Source organism: Plectropomus leopardus, chromosome 10 (assembly GCF_008729295.1).
Source record: "Plectropomus leopardus isolate mb chromosome 10, YSFRI_Pleo_2.0, whole genome shotgun sequence".
In the NCBI taxonomy this organism is placed as follows: Eukaryota; Metazoa; Chordata; class Actinopteri; order Perciformes; family Serranidae; genus Plectropomus; species Plectropomus leopardus.
In genome coordinates, this window is record NC_056472.1 from 29,039,667 (window position 1) to 29,058,521 (window position 18,855).

The window sequence follows — 18,855 nt, forward strand, 5'->3', positions numbered from 1 at the left end:
CACAACAGTGACAAAAGACAGAGCAGTGACGTCATTGCAGTCATTTCCTCCGAGCCGGGATTCCTTCAGGAGATTTAAACCAGAGGAACAGACCTGGTGATTAAAATTGGTAAAAACTCTAAATAAAACAGTCTTATGTTAAAAAACAGTGTTTCTGTATGCTGTTGGGCTTGTTAAATAGAGGCTACTAGTGTAGCACCTGCTGATGTTTGCTCACCAGGTGGTTTTTAGCGAGGGCCACCTTATCTTTAGAGGTGTCTTCCTCCTCCTTCCTTCCAGATCAACCTAAGCTGCTGATTTAAACCAGTGAATACGCTGAATGAAGCAGTTTCATGTTAAAAACGAGTGTTTTACAGATGCTGATTGGCACAAAAAGGGCAACAACTGATTTGCTGCTCACATTTGCTCAGCTGGTTTCTCTGATAAGTTAAGACCCAGACATCCTGCATTTAATCCAATTTAATTTAAATATTTAGCTAAAAATGACTAAATCCTAAATCCTAGTGCATTGAAAAAATGTTGCTCAAAATGCTCAAAAACTGGATAAAAAGTCAGTTTATGACAGCTTCCTGCAGACAACCACAGGCCCCATGCATGCACAAATGGGACAAGGACGCATATGTTGCAAAAAAAAGCTTTTGCGATTACTTGCAAAATGAGTCTTTATGGACCTCTAAGTGGCCTTTAAACACCTGTAAACAAATCAGACAATAATGGGACTGAACTGTGTAACAACACTGCCTCCCACTGGTGACAAGATCCAGCTGCACCTCATTACATCAGAGAGAAGACGAGTGTTTTATTGTTTTTTTGTGAACATTTTTTATAAATCCTACAAACACAGCGTTTAAAATGGAGGACTGTGGCCCACCAGTGCTGCGTTCAATGAGGTGGAGGAAGGAGAAAAACTTTTACCAGATGAAAACACGCACACTTCTGTTAACAGTTATACATAGTTTTCGTTTATATTCATAAAGTGACAGATTAATATGAAAAATGCAAGAATCGAATCTATGACCTCTCTCTCTCTCTCTCTCAGACTCACACACACACACACACACACACACACACACACACTCACCAGTTTGATATAAAGCTTTCAGTGCAGCGATGTCTGACAGATCCTCTGCTCTCGCCCGACACAGCCAGCGATTATAACTGAAACACACACACAGAAGTGGCTTTAATTTATGGTTCACGGTCACATCTCTGTAACATGCAGCATAAAATACAGATTGGACATGAATCTGAAATACAACAACTGTTTAATTTAAAGGAGGAAGCAGGAGGGTAACTTGTGAGTTAGTGATTAATGTGTTTGGAAGCTCTGTTATGGCTTGTAGGGATGCACTGGTGTAACACAGATGACTGCTCTGAAAACACTGGTGTTAAACTTTGGGCTTTTGCAGAAGCCTGTTTTTGTTTATTGCATTCATTTTGTAAATGAAAACTTAAATTCAGAAGAAGGCGCACTATGTTCATTTCCAAAGAGCATTTTTTCTTTCTTTGCTGTTTGTACCTACAGCCCCAAAATTCCACCGAGATGCCAGAGTAAAGGGGGCTGCTCATGGGTGGGAGGTGAACTGGCACCTCTCCAGGTAACAAGCTTCCAGTCCACACGCCATTATTAAAAATCTGAAACAGCGACTCTGGTTCTAAAGCCAAGTCCTTAAAAACTGAGCTGCTGCTGCCCAACTGGTGGACAGGACTTCAACCTGAGAAAGTATCAGTGTGTCTAATGACTTAAGCCTCCTGCAGACTGAGCATCAAGTTTGATGTATGCAGACTGTACGATGACATCACCTCCTGAATCACAGGCTATGACCTACATCCATGAACCTCAATACGCCAGAACATAACGACGTTGGCGTGCATCATCAAACCATGACTCTGTAGCGGTCAGAGCAAAATGTAAACTAACCAGTCAGTGTAGTAGCAATTATGTGTTGGAAAAAGTCTGAAGAAGAGGAGGAAGAGGAAAATGTGGCCATTGCTGGGAAAAGAGGCCACCTTGGTGGTCAAAACAGCAGTCACACAGTGAGATGGCCATCCCAAATTTCTGACACTGTCCGATATTTTATTCCGGGCTGTTTTTGATCGCACAACTGTGACAACGGACGTCCTTGAAACTCTCTCTGTGAGATTTACGACAACCGTTTTAGAGCCACAAATAAATCACGTTTCTGTCATGTTGGTCATCTTTCGTCTGGGACAGCCCAAAATCACACAGTGTACACCGGGCTTTAGGCGCAGCTCTAGGGAACTGCACAGCTAGAGACGGCTGACAAGCCATCAGTCACTGTCTTCATGTCCAGTCCAGTCCAGTCCAGTCCAGTCCAGTCCAGTCACACCATGTCGGTCTCTGGAAAAGCACTTTCTCTTGAAGACATGGGCTGCAATATCTAACAGCAAGGCTAAATATCAGATATCTTTATTATTTGTGTGTGCACATGCTCTGAAGCTGTTTGCAGAATACAAACAAATATTGATCCGTCCCAGAATTGTGTGTAAAATACTCGTATTCACAGATTTGTGCGTATTCATTGTTTGCGAATGAAGCCAAATGTCTCAAGTTAAATTATGGCGTTTTAAACTTAATGTTGGAGCGACATAATTTATCATTCAAAATGTAGCATTTTTAAAAGTATATTCCATTTATTTTTAGAAAATGGTTTTGGGGCTCTTACTTCCTCTGATGTTGTTTCTGGATGGCCGCCTCTGACATCTGGCCCTGCAGGATCTGTTTCCGCTGTTTGTCCACGTCACCCTCCATCCGGGCGAAAGCGTGATTCCCCACCTGGCCCAAATCTGACTCCAGACTCTCCTCTTCAGAATCATCTTCACAAACAAACAAACGGGACGGATTTTGATATATTTGTTGAAACACATGAAACACACACACACACACACACACACACACACACACACACACACACACACGCACACGCACACGCACACACACGATCATAAATGAAACCAGTGGATCTGGCTTTATTCTTTTAATCCAACAGATCTATTTTGTGCTTGCTTGTCAGTCACTAATCCTGATTTATCTGCAGCATGACATTATTTGTGTGTGTTTGTGAAAAAGCCGCCAGAGGTCGTGAACTCAGAGGACAGAATTCAGGCTCAGGTTCAAGTCTGTTTCTCTGCTTGTTTTTCCAAAAACCAAATGCACGGTCAAACGCGTGTCGACGCATTTTATCTGCATCCAAATGGGCTTGAGCGGCCGTCAGTGTGTATACATCATCCTGTTGTTATTGGGTTTAACTTGCAGGCGGCCTGCTTGCTTTGGATCAAGACCCCGAAGCCACATCTCGCCACCTTTGAAGCGCCATGCCAGCCGACATTTGGACTCGAGGTCAAGGAAGGCGACAAGCTCAACGCTGAAACCACAAACACTTGCTAACACATGGGCTGGTGTTACTTTTACAATCCTGTTCACCAAAAAATCACATTTAGAGACAACGTGCAAGCAAAAGTTTAGGTTGCTAACTTAAAGAGGTCGAACAAAGTACAGTTTATAAAAAGGTTTATAGCCTTAAATGAAACTACAGCTGCAAACAGTCAAAATGTCTTATTTGTTCTTCACTGCCTTCTTTATTTTGTTTTCAACAAAGCCAAATTCTGCTCACGTATAAGTGTTGACTCTTTCTCAGTCCCTTTATGACCGCAGCGACATTTATTCAGTCAATATATAGATGTTGAAAAAACAAAAGATAGATCAAAGTCTGTTCAGACTCATATGATACCATGACATAAAAACGCTTCAAATATGGATGTTGCTGCAAAGAGGCTACAAATTCTAAAATCTGGATGCTTCACACACCTTCAGGTTAACACACAGCTTAAGGCAATTAAGATTTAAGACTTTTTATGACCTAATATAAGACCAATTTTACAAATATCAAAATTGAAAGGAAAAAAACAAAAACAAATGAACAAATAAAAAAACAAAAAACAAAATATGAACTGACATCAGTGAATTTGGGGTTAGGGACAATTTTGCTCAAAGGTTTATTGTAACATGATTTCTTTGTTCAAGTGAAACATTAAAAGATCTACTTTAAATATTGGAAGAAAAAAAAACCTTTCTCAGCATGTCAGAGGCGAGATTAGACAAGTAAAAAAAAAAAAGAAAAAAGAAAAAAATCTTAGTTCATTTTTTTAAAGACTTTTGAAAGATTGATTGACATTTTAATACTACTTAAGGCCTTATATTTAGATTGAAGTCCATGACTTTTTAGACTTTATATGCTCCACAGGAACCCTGATCCCGACAACACAAAAGATTTACACAATCAGCGAAGTTTTAAGGTGGACACCAAAGATTAGTGTCACCAATTCAGTATCAGACCAAATGTCTCCCCTTCTGTTTCTGAATTAAGGTGCGAAATACTGACCACAAAAGTGTTTTGCAGAACATTATATTAGTCATTTCTGTGAAATTTTGAGAATTCTTGAGTTATGGTCAAAAATGTCACAGTGACATTTGAGCAGCCAGCGCTTATCAGTTAATCGTTGAGTCCAAGCGGACATTTGTGCAAAATTTGAAGAAATTCCCTCAAAGCATTCCTGAGATATCGCATTCACGAGATTGCAATAAACAGACGGAAAGCCCAAAAACATGTCCATGGCTGTCATCAGTGTAGAGGCATTAAAACATAAACACTGTAAACATGAAAAGCCTTGCTTTATTTAACTTTTAAAAGTTGATTTTTGTGTCTGTTTTGTGCACTTGATACATGAAAGCTGTCATCTTCCTGAAGTCAAAATTAAACCAAAGAAAAAACAACAACAAATGTTTCATTTTCCGCTGTGTGGGATGAGTGAGGAAAAGAGCTGGAGAGGAATTAAATATTAAATATGCCCGACCTTAAATGAGGCACATCAACTGATCGTGGACCATTTCATTATTGACACAAGAGGCGAGTCCAAATCATTTGAAACTAATCCTGTTTACTCTTATCAACAGATTGCTGACATGGAAATGAGGCACATTACGTGTCCTTTCTAACGCCAGGAAAACATTTCATCACATTTTATTAAAAACAGATTTACCTTCCAGGGTGCCTGGTTTCTCTGTGATGCGGATCTGTCTCTCCGGGACGACGGGTTCACCCTCAGAGTTGCCGATGTCAGCTGGGATGAGAGGCAGGCACTTCTTCTCCTCCTCCTCCGAGCGAGGGTAGTACAGGGGCAGTAACTTCTTGTACACCGGCTTAAAAAACACACATTTCAGTATTCAAATTAATACCCCAAAATATATGTGCTGGCGTATAAGACAGCGGGGTGGCGAAAGGAAGACTGACTTTGAATACGAGGAACATGTGGGTACAGTCTTTCGGGACATTCAGCATCCAACTCTCTGAACTGGCCTCCAGCGAGACATTAAAAGGTGCAGATATGCTTCAACCCAGCTGTTTGTCAAATGAACAGCCTGAGAGACTTCCTGCCACAGCTTCTGTAACTTTTCAAAAAATGACACCTGACACCTTGATGCTGTCTTAATTTAGGGGCAGAATAGTCTTTAGGATGTAGCTCAGGAAGGTGGGTCCTTCAGAAAACCAAAAAACAAGTCTGCCCAAAACTAACGGTGCATTTGGGAGCTTCTGCTCAACTTCTTAATTCAGAAGTTTCCATGATTACAAACAGGAAGATGACTTCAAACAGCTGACGAAGTGGAAATGTGAATATTGGGCAACAGTAGAAACATTTATTCTTCTTACATCACTGGCACTTACTTTAAATCTTTTTTTTGTAACATTTGACCTCTCATTCCTTTGGTCTCCTCTCACTAAAAGAGTGCAGATAACCAACCCGCTGACGGGAGTAAAAAATCAAAATGCAAAGTTGGTATGAGCTGAACTTTACGGGTTATACTGATGCCGAACTGAGAGAACTCTGTTGACATATGACGCCTTTCATCGTGTTTTTCTAGAGTTGGTTTTTTTTCGGACAACTGATGAATTTTTAAAACGTTATATTTCTTAAAGGGACTTTGGTAAATATTTTCAGAATGGGAAATAATCTTAAAAGGAATCTACTTGTAGTCTTGCAAAAAAAAATGATCTTGCAAGATCACCAGTCTTAACAAAATCTTATAGTGTGCGACCAAAGACCCATATTTTCCTACGATGTGAGAGGGTGTCAGATTTGAGATTTTGAGTTTTTCTGAAGAAGCTTTTCTGTTACCTTTCACTCATTCTATGTTTATTATGAGATGTAGGTAAAGGGAACTGCCTCATACTAAAGTCCTACAAACCTCCTCTGTGTCCGACACGGCAAACACCACCGCCTCCAAACTGTTTCCATGATTCTCCAGGAACCTGCGCAAAGTCCCTGTAAACACACACTCCTGTTACCTTACATCAGAAACACATGCCATGTAATAATTGATTGATAAACTACAATTATAAAACATAAAAAAGGAAGGAAAGGAAACAAACATACTGAAAATTTGTCTTGTCAAGTTATTGACCTTTTCAGCATTACCTGTACATATACTTTAAAAAATAGCAGTTTTATAAACGTGTATTTGCTACACTAGCTCACAACAGTCCTGTAACAGCTCCTACTCTCACAAAGGTTTTAATGTTCAGATGCTCTGTAATGTGTTTGTGTGCATCTGAAAAATAAGGTGTGTTGTTTCCATGATTAGATTATGATCTTATCAGGCCATCATGTGTGCTTCTGGAACATATCATTTAAGCTGAATGCCAGCTGGACAAAAAGGACTGCAGTGTGTGTTATTCTTAAATGTGTGCGTGTGTCTGCCTGTATAATCTGTTGATGTTATTTTGGAGTATGAATCGTACGTTTGTGTCACTGCGGTTTGGTATGAGGCACAAAAAAGAAAGTTTGATACCCAACATGAGGTTACATGAGGTTATTTTGTCTCTACCATAAGCTGTGCATGTCTGCACTTCATAGATAAATAACTCTGTGTGTGTGTGTGTGTGTGTGTGTCTTACTAAAAGCAATGTGTGTAGCATCCTCCAGTGGGTAACCTCTTTTGGTCGTGTTCACCACACAGAAGCCGATAGACGACATCGACTGCTCTCTGAGGCGACAGAGAAAAAAAAAAACAACCTCATTCACTGTACACCACATTTACACAACAGTGATCAATTAGATGTTTGCTTTAGAAAAACATCTAATTGATCACTGGTGTGTAAATGTGGTGTACAGTGAATGAGGTTGTTTTTTTTTTTCTTGTCGCCTCAGAGAGCAGTCGATGTCGTCTATCGGCTTCTGTGTGGTGAACACGACCAAAAGAGGTTACCCACTGGAGGATGCTACACACATTGCTTTTAGTAAGACACACACACACACACACACACACACACACACACACACACACACACCACCTGCCACTCTTTCAAACCAAGATAATTACCCGCAGCAAATGACAAAAATACCTTTGTTTCGATATATTTATTGTGGATATTTTATTTTTAAATATACATTTTATGCATGTACGAATATATTGTTATTGAACACAATACTTCACTTGAGGAATTTATTTGTATTTTATTTGCTGACTCCATGACTCCTAAAATACGAGATGTAAACCACAAATCATAGCTTGTGTTTATTTTGTGGTCTGAGGCTGTAAAGCGTTGAATGTGCAAATCCTGTATTTTTTACTTTAATGAGTCAATATATTTAGTAATGTTTCATATTTGACAACAGCCCCAAAGACAGATGCAACTTATTTTCATACATGTTTTTAAGATGTGTATTTCTGCAACCTTTCAAATGAATTTCTTTTTGGAGAGGAACCATGTTGCTCCAAGTGGCTTTAATCAAATTATTGTTCATTTGCACCCATCAAGTACACATATTGTTTATCAAACTAAATATCTGAGGGGAAGAGAAGAAAAGAAAATCTGTCATGACAGCTCAACACTAATGCATGTACTGGATGACATGAATGGATTTCATCTAACTTCTAAAACGTGTTTTTTCCAGCTGAACACACAGAAGTGGTGCCACATTTCCACTACATGGTACATCACAGCTCTGCTCAACTGAACTAATTTATTTTGTGGTTTTCCATTGGAAAAGTTGCGGATAGCACCTGGTAGATTTTTTGGTAAAACCTTGGTCGAGCTTCCAAACAAGCTGCGCCGATCCTGGAGGGTGGAGTTGAAACACTGCAGACCTCTGATTGATCAGCGAGTCAAACTACTGTCAAAGAAACTTTATTTTTTAATTCACTCAACCTAGATTTTTAAGAATAGCTGTTGCAAAGCTACGCTGTATGACTGAAGAAGTGCAGACGTTCTTCTGTTTAGCTGCAGCGAGTGTTACGCTATAGAAGATGTCACGGCAGTTTTACATGGTGTCGCTATGGTGATCAGCTAAGAATCCCGTCTACACTGAGAGGGTCCAACCCACAGTGGAGCAAAAAAGAGAAAAGCAGCTGGTACCAGAGGAAAAGGGAGTTAAGTCGAGTTGGTAAAATTTGATAACATTAATACTGCCTGGTAGAGCTTTGAGCCCCCCCAAAAACTTAAATAAATAAAAATCAAGCCTGACCCGACATGAACCCACAGAGTTTCTGTCCAAGCCTGACACGAGCCACAGGAGCAGTTTTGGGCCGCAGTCTGATAAAAACCCAGATCTGCACAGTGCAGCCAATATTTATGAGCTAAATTCAGCTGAAGTCTTTTCAGTGTGGTGACAGACATTTGTGACGCAGCTGTAAATAGTTACTCACAGCACTGCTGGATTAAACCATTCAGTAATTTAGAGCAGAGAATTAAAGATGTATTATCTGGTTCAAGACTGGCCGGTTGAATAACGGGTAGATTTGACGGTTCTTACGCGGCCAGTTGCATGGTGTTCCTGTAGCAGCTGTAGAGCGAGCTCTCCGCCGCCGTCCGGTACTTGGCTTTGTATTTTGGTCCCACAGTGTGGACGATAAACCTCGCTGCCAGGTTGAAGCCTTTGGTCAGCTTCGCCTCCCCCGTCCGACATCCTGCACACACGCACACACACGCAAATGAAACTGGTAAATGGACTCGGACTCGCTTTTCTGGCTGTTTGACCATTTAAAGCACTTTCACACTACGAGTCACATTCACACACACATTCATAAACTTGTGGCCGAGGCTACCATACAAAGTGTCACCTGCTACTCAACACTCAAACACACTCGTTCACTGACAGCACAGCCATTACCTCAGCAAGTAAAACCAAAACTATCTGGATCTGGACACTAGAAGTAAGTCGAAAAGTAAATAATTTTATTTATGACAACTGTGCGACTCCATCCGCTGAGGACACTCCCCCAAAGATAAGAAGACGTTTCTCTTAGAGATGTTTCATTTTTTCTCAGAGCGTCACTTTACATTTCTTCATGGGAACAGCTGTGGAGTCTTTCTACAGGATAATATAGTGTATATCAGAGCAGTAATGGCAGTTATGACCCCTCTTTTATTTAATTCAGCTGACCATCATGTGCCTAGTTATGTCTGTACATAAAAGCAGCAGTGAAGTCATGTTCGTATTTTGTGGTCTCCCACTGACATTTACATCTCCTGCCTCCAGTCACTCTGCACCATCACTGGATACAGTTACATGTGCACCCAATATGCCTCTATTATTCCAAAAATGACAATATTCTCAATTTGATGCAAATCACGTAAACAGCAAATTTAATTTAAATATTAAAAATTTCAGAATTTAGCAATTTTTGATTAAGACATGTGGGATATACTCATATTATTCAGGTTTTTGTATTTTTAGGAGCATTATTTGGACATGTATACAGCTAATTTAGAATATATGTCCAAATTGGGGTTTTTACTGCAGTTTGTGACACACGGCCTCTTGTCTGATTGTACTCAGCTCTGTGCGTTGTCATGGATACGTTGTACACAGACCAACTTGCCAGCAGTTTGCAAAGGTGTGGGGGAGAGATGCATGCAGAAAAAAGTCCACATTTTTGGTCTGAAGAAGAAGCACACCTACTTTAAAACTCTACTAAAGACCCTGATATCAACAGTCTTTTGGATATGGCAGCGCTGACCTTTTCAAGAAGGTGAGGGACGAAAAGACACCGGTAGGAAACCTTGAAAAAATCCTATTCTGATGCAAAGAAGCAAAATGACAAGCGGCTACAGCTGTTATACTCCTTCATATTTTGACGTGATAAACGTCGTGCTAGTGCACGTTACTCGGGGTATGCACGGTGCATGCAAACGGGAGAGTTAGTGGAATATTCGTTTTCATTAGACATATAAACAACTTCATAGGAATATTGTCTTTTTTGGAAAAAGGGCAAAAACTGGACTATTTTGTGCCTGTAAACGTAGTCACTGAGCCCAAATCAAACTTTTCTCTGGAGTTAGAGTTCATGTTTCCTTTTTTTGTTTCAACTCTACCTTTGAGTTTGAGCAGCTCGTCTCGCAGATCGGGCCCGGCCAGCTGATGGATGCAGTCAGATACCGGGTTCTTGTCGTTCAGCGACTCGTTGCTGGTGTTCACGATGGCCGTGCAGTTCAGCAGGGCGACGTCACCGCGGCTGAAGAAAGAAAAAATGTCAAATAGATTTCCATGAATGATAAACATGTGGGCACAAACATCTATGCACATGTTATCTGCCTTTAAATACAACTTTATTTAGAATTATTTTACTCAAAATGTTGCACAAATCTCAAAGAGAGTAGATGTAATTTTGTCATAGTGCTATGTTCGAGATGTTTTTCTCATTCCATTTTTTCTGAGGCTCGAGTTATAATGCTGCTGGTGTGCACTCTCCAAATTCTGTATTCACTTTTTCTCTGGTGCTCACTGCCAAAAACACTCTCCGTGTGCCATAATCGTATTAATGTTTTATAGCTACTTCAGTATTTATTGACGTGAATCCCCAGATATCAGCACAAGGGTCATTCAAGTTGTATATTTCCTCAAAATGCTGGAACAATGACTGTGTGACCACACGCATACAAAACAGTCAGCACACGTGTATCCAAATAACCTTGACGATTTAGCCATTTAGCCATTTAGCCAAAGTGAAAAGCTTATTTTATTGCTTCAGTAAAGTAATTTCTCCACTCTGAGGCCCTGCGGGGTTTGTTTGGAAAGAACAATGAGGAACTGCTCAAGCATGTGTTGAAAGCTTTTGGTCACGAGACAAGTTGAGCTTCCAGGAGCGAAAAGGAAGAGGGTTTTTTTTCTACCTCATCCCTTTAGGCGAAAAAAAAATGAGTCACAATGCTGCCAGATGCAAACTCTTACTGAGAAACAGCCTTTTGGCAATCACGGCCTTAACTAAGTTTTATCTTTATCTCTCAAAATCCTGAGGTTAGAAAACTCCTTGTGAATCTAAACGGCTTCAAGTATGTAACTGGCCAGACAAGCAGCTTTATATGCGACGAGTTACATCAAAAACATTCCAGTCTCGTCTTCCTCCACCCATCACATTACTGCAGGGACTAGATTCTTTGCGTGCTGCTTCTGTACGTGTTATAATTAAGGGTGTGTCATTATTAAAGGTGAAGTCTATGATTCTGGATAAAGACTCTTTAAAATAGAACTCAAAACCGAAACTAACACACACGCTCTTTCTGAAGCCCCATCCCCCAAATTCATGGATGCACACTGTCAAGGCAACAGGGCAGGCCAGCTGACCAGAACACAGCATGGCAGAATCAACTATCTGCCACCCGATAAGTTTTACCCCTTTTCCTCCAAAATGAGCATGTTTTTTAAATGTGGTGAAACCTGTTAAAAATAAGCGAGAGCCTGCCTTCCAGTAGACAACATTCGACACCACGGCCGGGCCACAAAACAGGGTCAGCTAAGAGCAGGAAGCACTACGGAGGCCGGTGAAAATGATGTGGTGTCACTGCAGTGACGGAGGAAGAGAGCGGTGGGTGGTGCTTCGTTTTAGCTCGACTGACGTGAGTCATGAATGTCCTCATTTAAAGCTTTAAAGTACATTAAAATACTTCTAAAAATATTGGAGACAAGACAAAGACAATCCAAGGACAGAATCTTAAATCATATTTGATCAGTACTGCTGATCAGCTGTGTTGGATACGCCTCGACTCTGATTTGGTGTTTTTGCTAATGTGCAGTAATACTGTTAGAAGCGCTATAAGGAGATTATCTGTAACACATTTCATTAAACTACAGCTCTACCTGATGATACTAGATGTTTCTTCTCTTCTTGAATGCAACAACTTAAAGATATTAGGGAAAATAAATCTATGTTGGGACTGTTTACCACTCATGGATGCACACAACCTGTGACACAAGCTAAAAAAAAGTGCCACTGCTTGAGGAGCTCTGGTCACGTTAGTGAAGCCAGAATGTGCTTCGTCCCGATGACTGAACATGAGGAGAGCCGCTTCAACAACAAGGCTCTCACACAGAAACTGCTGCTGGAGTCAAACTCCAGGCGGTCATGTGCTCATCCACAAAGAGGATTTATGAGGTGCTTTGGACTCTGGACTGGTCCACGCGAGCACGGGGAGAGACACGGGCAGCGTTCACACCGCAGACCCAAAAACACCTGATAAGTTTGTCAACTTGTATTTTCAAGAATGCAACTGACAGTGACGATCAAAACACATGCATGACGATAACTACTTTATCTGTGTCTTCACTACACAAAAAAAGCCACAAAGTTTGTCAAAAGGGGTGAATGGGGTAAAACGTACAATATTCGACAGAGTATCGGCCTGGAGGATTATCGGGGCCGATATTTGCTGATTTTGGCTTTTTTTTCATCAGTTTTTCATTTTAATGATTGCCAATAAATAAATGAAAAAGTGTGCGAATTACACTCAACCAACACCAGGAAAGGCAGTCTGCAATACACGCAAAGAAAGCGTCAGCATGGAAAGAACTTTTACTTGTAAAACCTGTAAAACCTCAGGGAGCTATGTTTTCACTGAACTTTATTAAAAAAAGTTGCAGGGAATTTGCTGTATATGATGTTGAAAGTTTCAGTTTTGATTAAACATTTGCTAAAGGCATTTAAACGATGTTTTGCTTTGGAGTTTGTTATATTCCAAATTCTAAATTTTGACAGATGTTTTCATTTCTACTGTAAATGCACATTAGTGCCAAATATTGGATATTGGTCTCATTAAGTACTAATACTCGGTATGGGCCCTGAAAAACTAATATCTGTCAACAACTAATTTCTATTCATAGAAAAAGCAAATTCCACCTTAAGCTTCCATGCATGTTACATGTAGGCCGAATGCCTCTGGATCAAGATTTGGGAGATTTTACTGCTGTGGGGTGAATTTTGCTGAAAGAGTGAAAAGGGCATGAAAAGAAAAGAAAACCAACAGTAGCATCGTGCTCAGATCAAATGTGATATTTGAACTTTTTCAAAATTTAAACACAGCAGACAAATTCAGTCCTATTAGTGAAACATTATTGTCCAAGCTGAGTAATTTTATAACAGATTAAAATGAAAGGTTCCCTATTTGTGGGCTATACTAAGTGGAATCACAGGATGCAGCATTTAAAATACAAAGGCAACATTGAAAAGGGGACTCACTGCACTGATACCATCACAAACCAACATTTCACAGACAGAATCCAGCACTTCAAGACATCTTCCTAATGTAATATAGCAGACATATTTAAAAGAGCATGACACCAGCGTGAGAGGAATTTTGTAAACATTTGACTTTAGGACTGAGATATAAAGAAGTACTGAAACCTTACGTCTTTATCAAAAGACTACAAAACAGGTCCTGTTTACTGAGGTTATTCAAAGACACGCTGCTGGGTTCTCCAATAAGTGGAAAATCTAATTTTTTATTCTCTATAAAAAGAGGATTTGATGCTTCATCAAAGGCAACAAAAAAAAAATCCTCTTCACTAAAACATCCTGCTTCAGTCACCACTACACACCGCTTTGATCCACAAGGTTTTAAAAAAAGGTTTAAAAGCAAACAGTCCTTCAATTACCGCTACAAAAGAAAAGAAAGCATGTAATCATCTAAAGACATTTGGCAACATCTGTAACTCCTCTTAATCAAATCGACGACTGTATGAGATGTCTAACCGCAGGATAACAAACAAAAAGTGAAAAATTATTTTCTTTCTGTCCAAAAACAACAACAGTGCTCACTGTTCTCACTCATTAACCGCTTCAAACTTCAGCAATATTTTCAAAATGTCTTTATCACATAATTGCAAGATGACTTAATTTCTGCTGAGTGATGTTCTTCTTCTTCTGGTCCCGCAGTAACAAGCACGACGATGGATGCTCGAAACATCAGCAGGTTTATTTCTACTGCAGTCACCCCTCTAGCCGTCATTATTTCCAATCAAAGGCCACGTAGGCGTGTCATGCGAGCGATTTCACAGAGGAATTGTGGATTCAACATTTCCGCTGAACGTTTGAAGGGTTATGTGATACAGTAACACCTCTCGTCATGCCTGCGGCATCATGCCTGAGGGAGCCAGTTCCTAGAGACAAGCACATGGCCATAACACCATGTGACCGAAAAGAGCAAAGAAAGTGTTTCCAATGCAAATTTGCAAAATATGGCTTTTCCAAATCGTCTGAAATACTACCTGCTGCAATAAATGGGAGTTTTTAAAAACTGACGTGTTTCCATTAGGCGTAATTTATATTTGCAATTTCAATTTGTGCAATTTGAGGGTTAATGGAAACCCGGTAATATACACATGTAAGAGGTTACATACAGCACCTTTAAATATCGGGCAACCCTCAGAAACAGTACTTAAAAGTCGACGTACAGCAAAACTTTCCATAAAAACCCAGCAGAGTAAGCCACCACAGAAGAAGAGACATTAAGCCTTTTAAAAAAAACATGTCTTCATGGTGAAAAAAAGTATAAATATTCACTCTGCTGTTTTTCAATACTTGTGTTGAAGAGAGAACTTCATCTTATCAGACATCCAAAAAGACATCTGGCCAGTGTTTTGACTTACTGACATGACCCTGACCCTATTTCACACTGATTATCGATATATTTTCTGAGCAAATATGGCAGAAACAGAAATGTTTAAATCTGTTGAAGTCGGGTGAAAACACAGTAACAAAAGTTTTAGTCGTTTCTACTTGTATCTTTACTCAGAAGATTATATGATCCACATCTGGACGTGAAAATCCCACTGCTGTCTCCCTTCATCACCCCCTCTCCAAATGAAAGCTCACAGCACCAGCGTCAGGAAATACACGTGTGACTCACAAGAGGATGATCTTGCGGTTGATGTCTGGTCTGAAGGGGAACGGCGAGGGGAACGCCTGCTGGTTGAGCAAGCTGTCGCTCTGGTCCAGCGGCGTCTCTTCGCCATCCTCACCCAGCTGCTGCTGCCACGTGGGGAGAGTCTGGATGTCCACGAACTGAGAGCGAGCGCCCAGAGGATCCATCACCCTCCGGCACTACAGGCTGACGCTGGACCTCCAATCAGCCACACTGCAAACAGCAGAGACGGAGACACTGCAATTATATCAACAAAAAAAAAAGACTTTCTAAAGACACATAAAAAATCTGAAATCTGCCTCCAAGGCTTTTAATAATGTTGATTAACTCAGCTATGATGGAGCTTCCTCTCAAGAAAAAGCAATGACGAGTTACTAATAAATTAATACATTATTCCATCAACAATTTTGATTTAATATTTAAGTCAGGCTGAACATACTTTTATCTTATTTTCATAGTGATTAATTTGCAAATTGTTTTCTCAATTTATCAAGTAAAAATTTTGTCTATTAACATCAGAAAATAGTGGGGGAAAAATCACAGTAAAATTTCCTTGAAATCAGGATGACATCTCTAAACTGAGTCCAAGACACAAATCAGATTAAATTAATATTCTGTTGAACAACTAATGAATTCAGCAACTGACAGTTTAATTTGACCCACTTCACTTAAGTCATTTGTGAAGTAAAAACACTTCGTTGGTTTCAGTGTCGCAATTATTGAGATTTATTTTTAGAATAAAAATGATCATAAAAAAATACTTGTTAGCTTGAGGCCAGACTGAAATGATGCCTTCTTAACTTTAATGTTCATTTATTTGAATTTTTCACTTTTTCCCAGGCTGCTTGTTGTTACTCAGATTTCATTCTGGTGTTTCCTGCCGTCTCTTCTATGGATGAATTGTTGCAGGTTGGTGTAAAATAGCAACTTCTGCAGGACTCTGAAACTTGATATTTGCTTTTTGAGATGGCTGAGACAATTTGTGCTCTGAAACTCTTTTGTGAGAGCTGGAAATAAACCCACAGGAACACTGAGAAAAATACACCTTCAATATTTAAGTGGCCCTAAAAAAACTTGGAAGTTACACATCTGATGGCAGTGTACCTTTCACATGTTTGAGTGCAGATTTTTTGAGAGACACAACTACTGATTGTCACTCTCATCAGCCTATAGATTTTCTTTTGAAAAACTGATTATTTTCTTAATAAAATGAAGAACATCACATGCTCCCAGAGTTTATAATATTCATATTCAGATGGCTTGTTTTGTCTGACTGAAAGTCCAAAATTGTAAGATTTTAATTTATCTTGTACAATGTTTAAAGTTTCGTGAACTGGTTTAAACTGGTCTCCCAAGCAGAAATATGACTGCTGCAGCCAGAAAAAGATAAAAAGATATAATATTCTTCCTTTTGCTGCAGAAAAATAAAACATATTACAGCGTTGTAGTGAGAAGGGTCCTTCAAGGGCCCTTATAAGGGTTGGTGTAAAGTTATACTTGAGCTGATCCGTTAGGATTACCTCACAAATGTTCTACATACCAACGCAGATCAGTTCTACGAAGTCTGGTAGTCTTATCTGAATTATCTTGGATGTGATTCTTCAGCCATTATTTCACAAAGACTTTCCCGAAACCAGACTCTTGTAACCTTTGTTTTACCTTCAACATACACTACTTTCAATACATGTTTGTGTATCTGGGCTGTTTTTGTTACTAGTTTCTACGTGTTCATCTTATATTGTTTATGTGGAAAATGAACTGAATACGTCGTATAAAAAAATAAATAGTATACGTGCCATGGTTATAGGTGTAATTTTATCAGAAAACAATACTGCACCCTCCACTATTTTTTTTTTAACTGGCCAAAACTAAATTTACCACAGATCAGCACAAAGTACTGCCAGTGTTTAAAACATCCGTCTTGCTGCAGCCACAAAAACCTGCATCGATTTCAAGCTGCAAACTCAGAGATTTAGAAGATAATCTGCAAGCTTCATTAAATACAAACACGGCAGCCATCTCTCTGTTGAGTAACGCAGGCAGCCCAAATCTAAACTCCAGAAACCAATGAAGCACAGCTCACCAATCACAAATACATTAAAGTGGTGTCACACATCATGTGATAATCAGTTCTTTCTGTAATGTTGACAAAATTATCTGACTTGGAGAAAATTATTGAACCCATTTGTCAAGTTAACTTTTTTTATTTTAACCAGGGAAGTCATTAAGAATAAATCATTATTTACAATGGCGGCACGGTAAAAGGTGAAGCCTCTTAAGGAAGAGTCTAAAATAAATGTCAAAAGTTATTTAAAACACAACAAAACAAAAACAGCAGCAGCAACACACACCAAAAATTCCCAAAATACGTATTACATATGACAGACATATATTTTGATTGAAACATTTATCAAAAATTATTCTTTCCAGTTTCTAGAATGAGATCATTTGCTCTTTTCTCTGTCATTGTGAGGTGACAGTCAATTAATTGATTATTTGACCATCGGAAAATTAATCACCAACTGCTCTGAAGTTTTCTTAATTGTTTACGCTATTTTATCATGCAAAAGTGGCAAACATTTACGAGCCCAAGCTTCTCAAATGTGACGATTTGCTGCCTTTCTCTGCTATAAATTCTCAAATAAAACTCAGCTTAAAGGTCGTTTTAAGGAAATACAAACGTGAGTTTAACTCTAGTCTCTTTTTTTAACGATAAAACAGATGCTATATATCTGTTTACAGCTTATCCTGGTTGCTATTAGACAATATAGTGATTTATTCAGCGCTACGCTGTTGGGAGCAGCTGCACATTTAATCACAATTAATCAAAACACAGCAGAATAATGAGAAAGTGACAAATATACAGTCGGTCTACAGTCAAAAATTCAATTTCACCCTAATAACTGAATTCTTTTGTCTTCCTTGACATTTTACCACAGCCCCAAAAAAGAATATTTGCTTTATAAGCCGATTAAAAGTGTACTTTGGCCTCTCAGAAAACCCAAATCAGCAGTTACTCACCTCAGCAGCTGTATTTCCTCAGGGCAGCAGGGATGTCCACGCCGAAAAAAAAATAGAAATAATTAATAAATCCTGACACGACAATCTGTAGACTCAAGAGGTGTTGTCGTTTCTCTCCGTTCTCATACTAGAAGTCGCAAAAACCGTCAAAAGTGAAGTTTAAAAGTGCCAATTAGCAGGTTTACACATGTAGCCTGTATGCTAGCTGCTAGGTGCTTCAAACTGCAGCGCCAAGCTAGCGGAAGAGAAGGCAACAACATCCGGTTAAGAATTTCAAAATAATAACACTACTAATAATAATGACAACAACAATAATAATAATTTAAAAAAATAATTAATTAATGATAATAATAACAATTCATGATTTTTATCATCTCATTATCAACATGTTTCTACATTGGGCAGTGAAATGTTTGTTTGCCTCCTCACTTACTGTGCTTCAAATATAAATATTAAGAAAAATACAACAATGCAACATTACAACAGAGACAATATTTACAACAAACATGAAGGTATGTGCAAAAACAAAAAATGCACAGGGCTTGTGGGGACAATTGTCAGCATGTCAGCAAGTCCAGCTGACATTGGAAAATACTATTTGGGGTTTTTCTTTAATTAT

The 18,855-nt window shown here is 39.2% G+C and overlaps 1 protein-coding gene across 1 annotated transcript in view; it reads right to left on the minus strand.

Annotated features, from left to right (window-relative positions):
• The window catches only part of gdap2 (ganglioside induced differentiation associated protein 2), a 42,217-nt gene extending 23,760 nt beyond the window's left edge, over nt 1-18,457 (minus strand). The window contains exons 1-9 of the mRNA XM_042495189.1: nt 18,237-18,457; nt 15,201-15,428; nt 10,395-10,534; nt 8,833-8,986; nt 6,975-7,063; nt 6,266-6,342; nt 5,062-5,221; nt 2,688-2,838; nt 1,082-1,158 (exon numbers count right to left, since the gene is read on the minus strand). Of these exons, the coding sequence (XP_042351123.1) occupies nt 1,082-1,158; nt 2,688-2,838; nt 5,062-5,221; nt 6,266-6,342; nt 6,975-7,063; nt 8,833-8,986; nt 10,395-10,534; nt 15,201-15,382 (1,030 nt within the window). The 5' untranslated portion in view covers nt 15,383-15,428; nt 18,237-18,457. The remainder of the gene's footprint in view (nt 1-1,081; nt 1,159-2,687; nt 2,839-5,061; nt 5,222-6,265; nt 6,343-6,974; nt 7,064-8,832; nt 8,987-10,394; nt 10,535-15,200; nt 15,429-18,236) is intronic.
• Nucleotides 18,458-18,855: the final 398 nt, after the last annotated feature.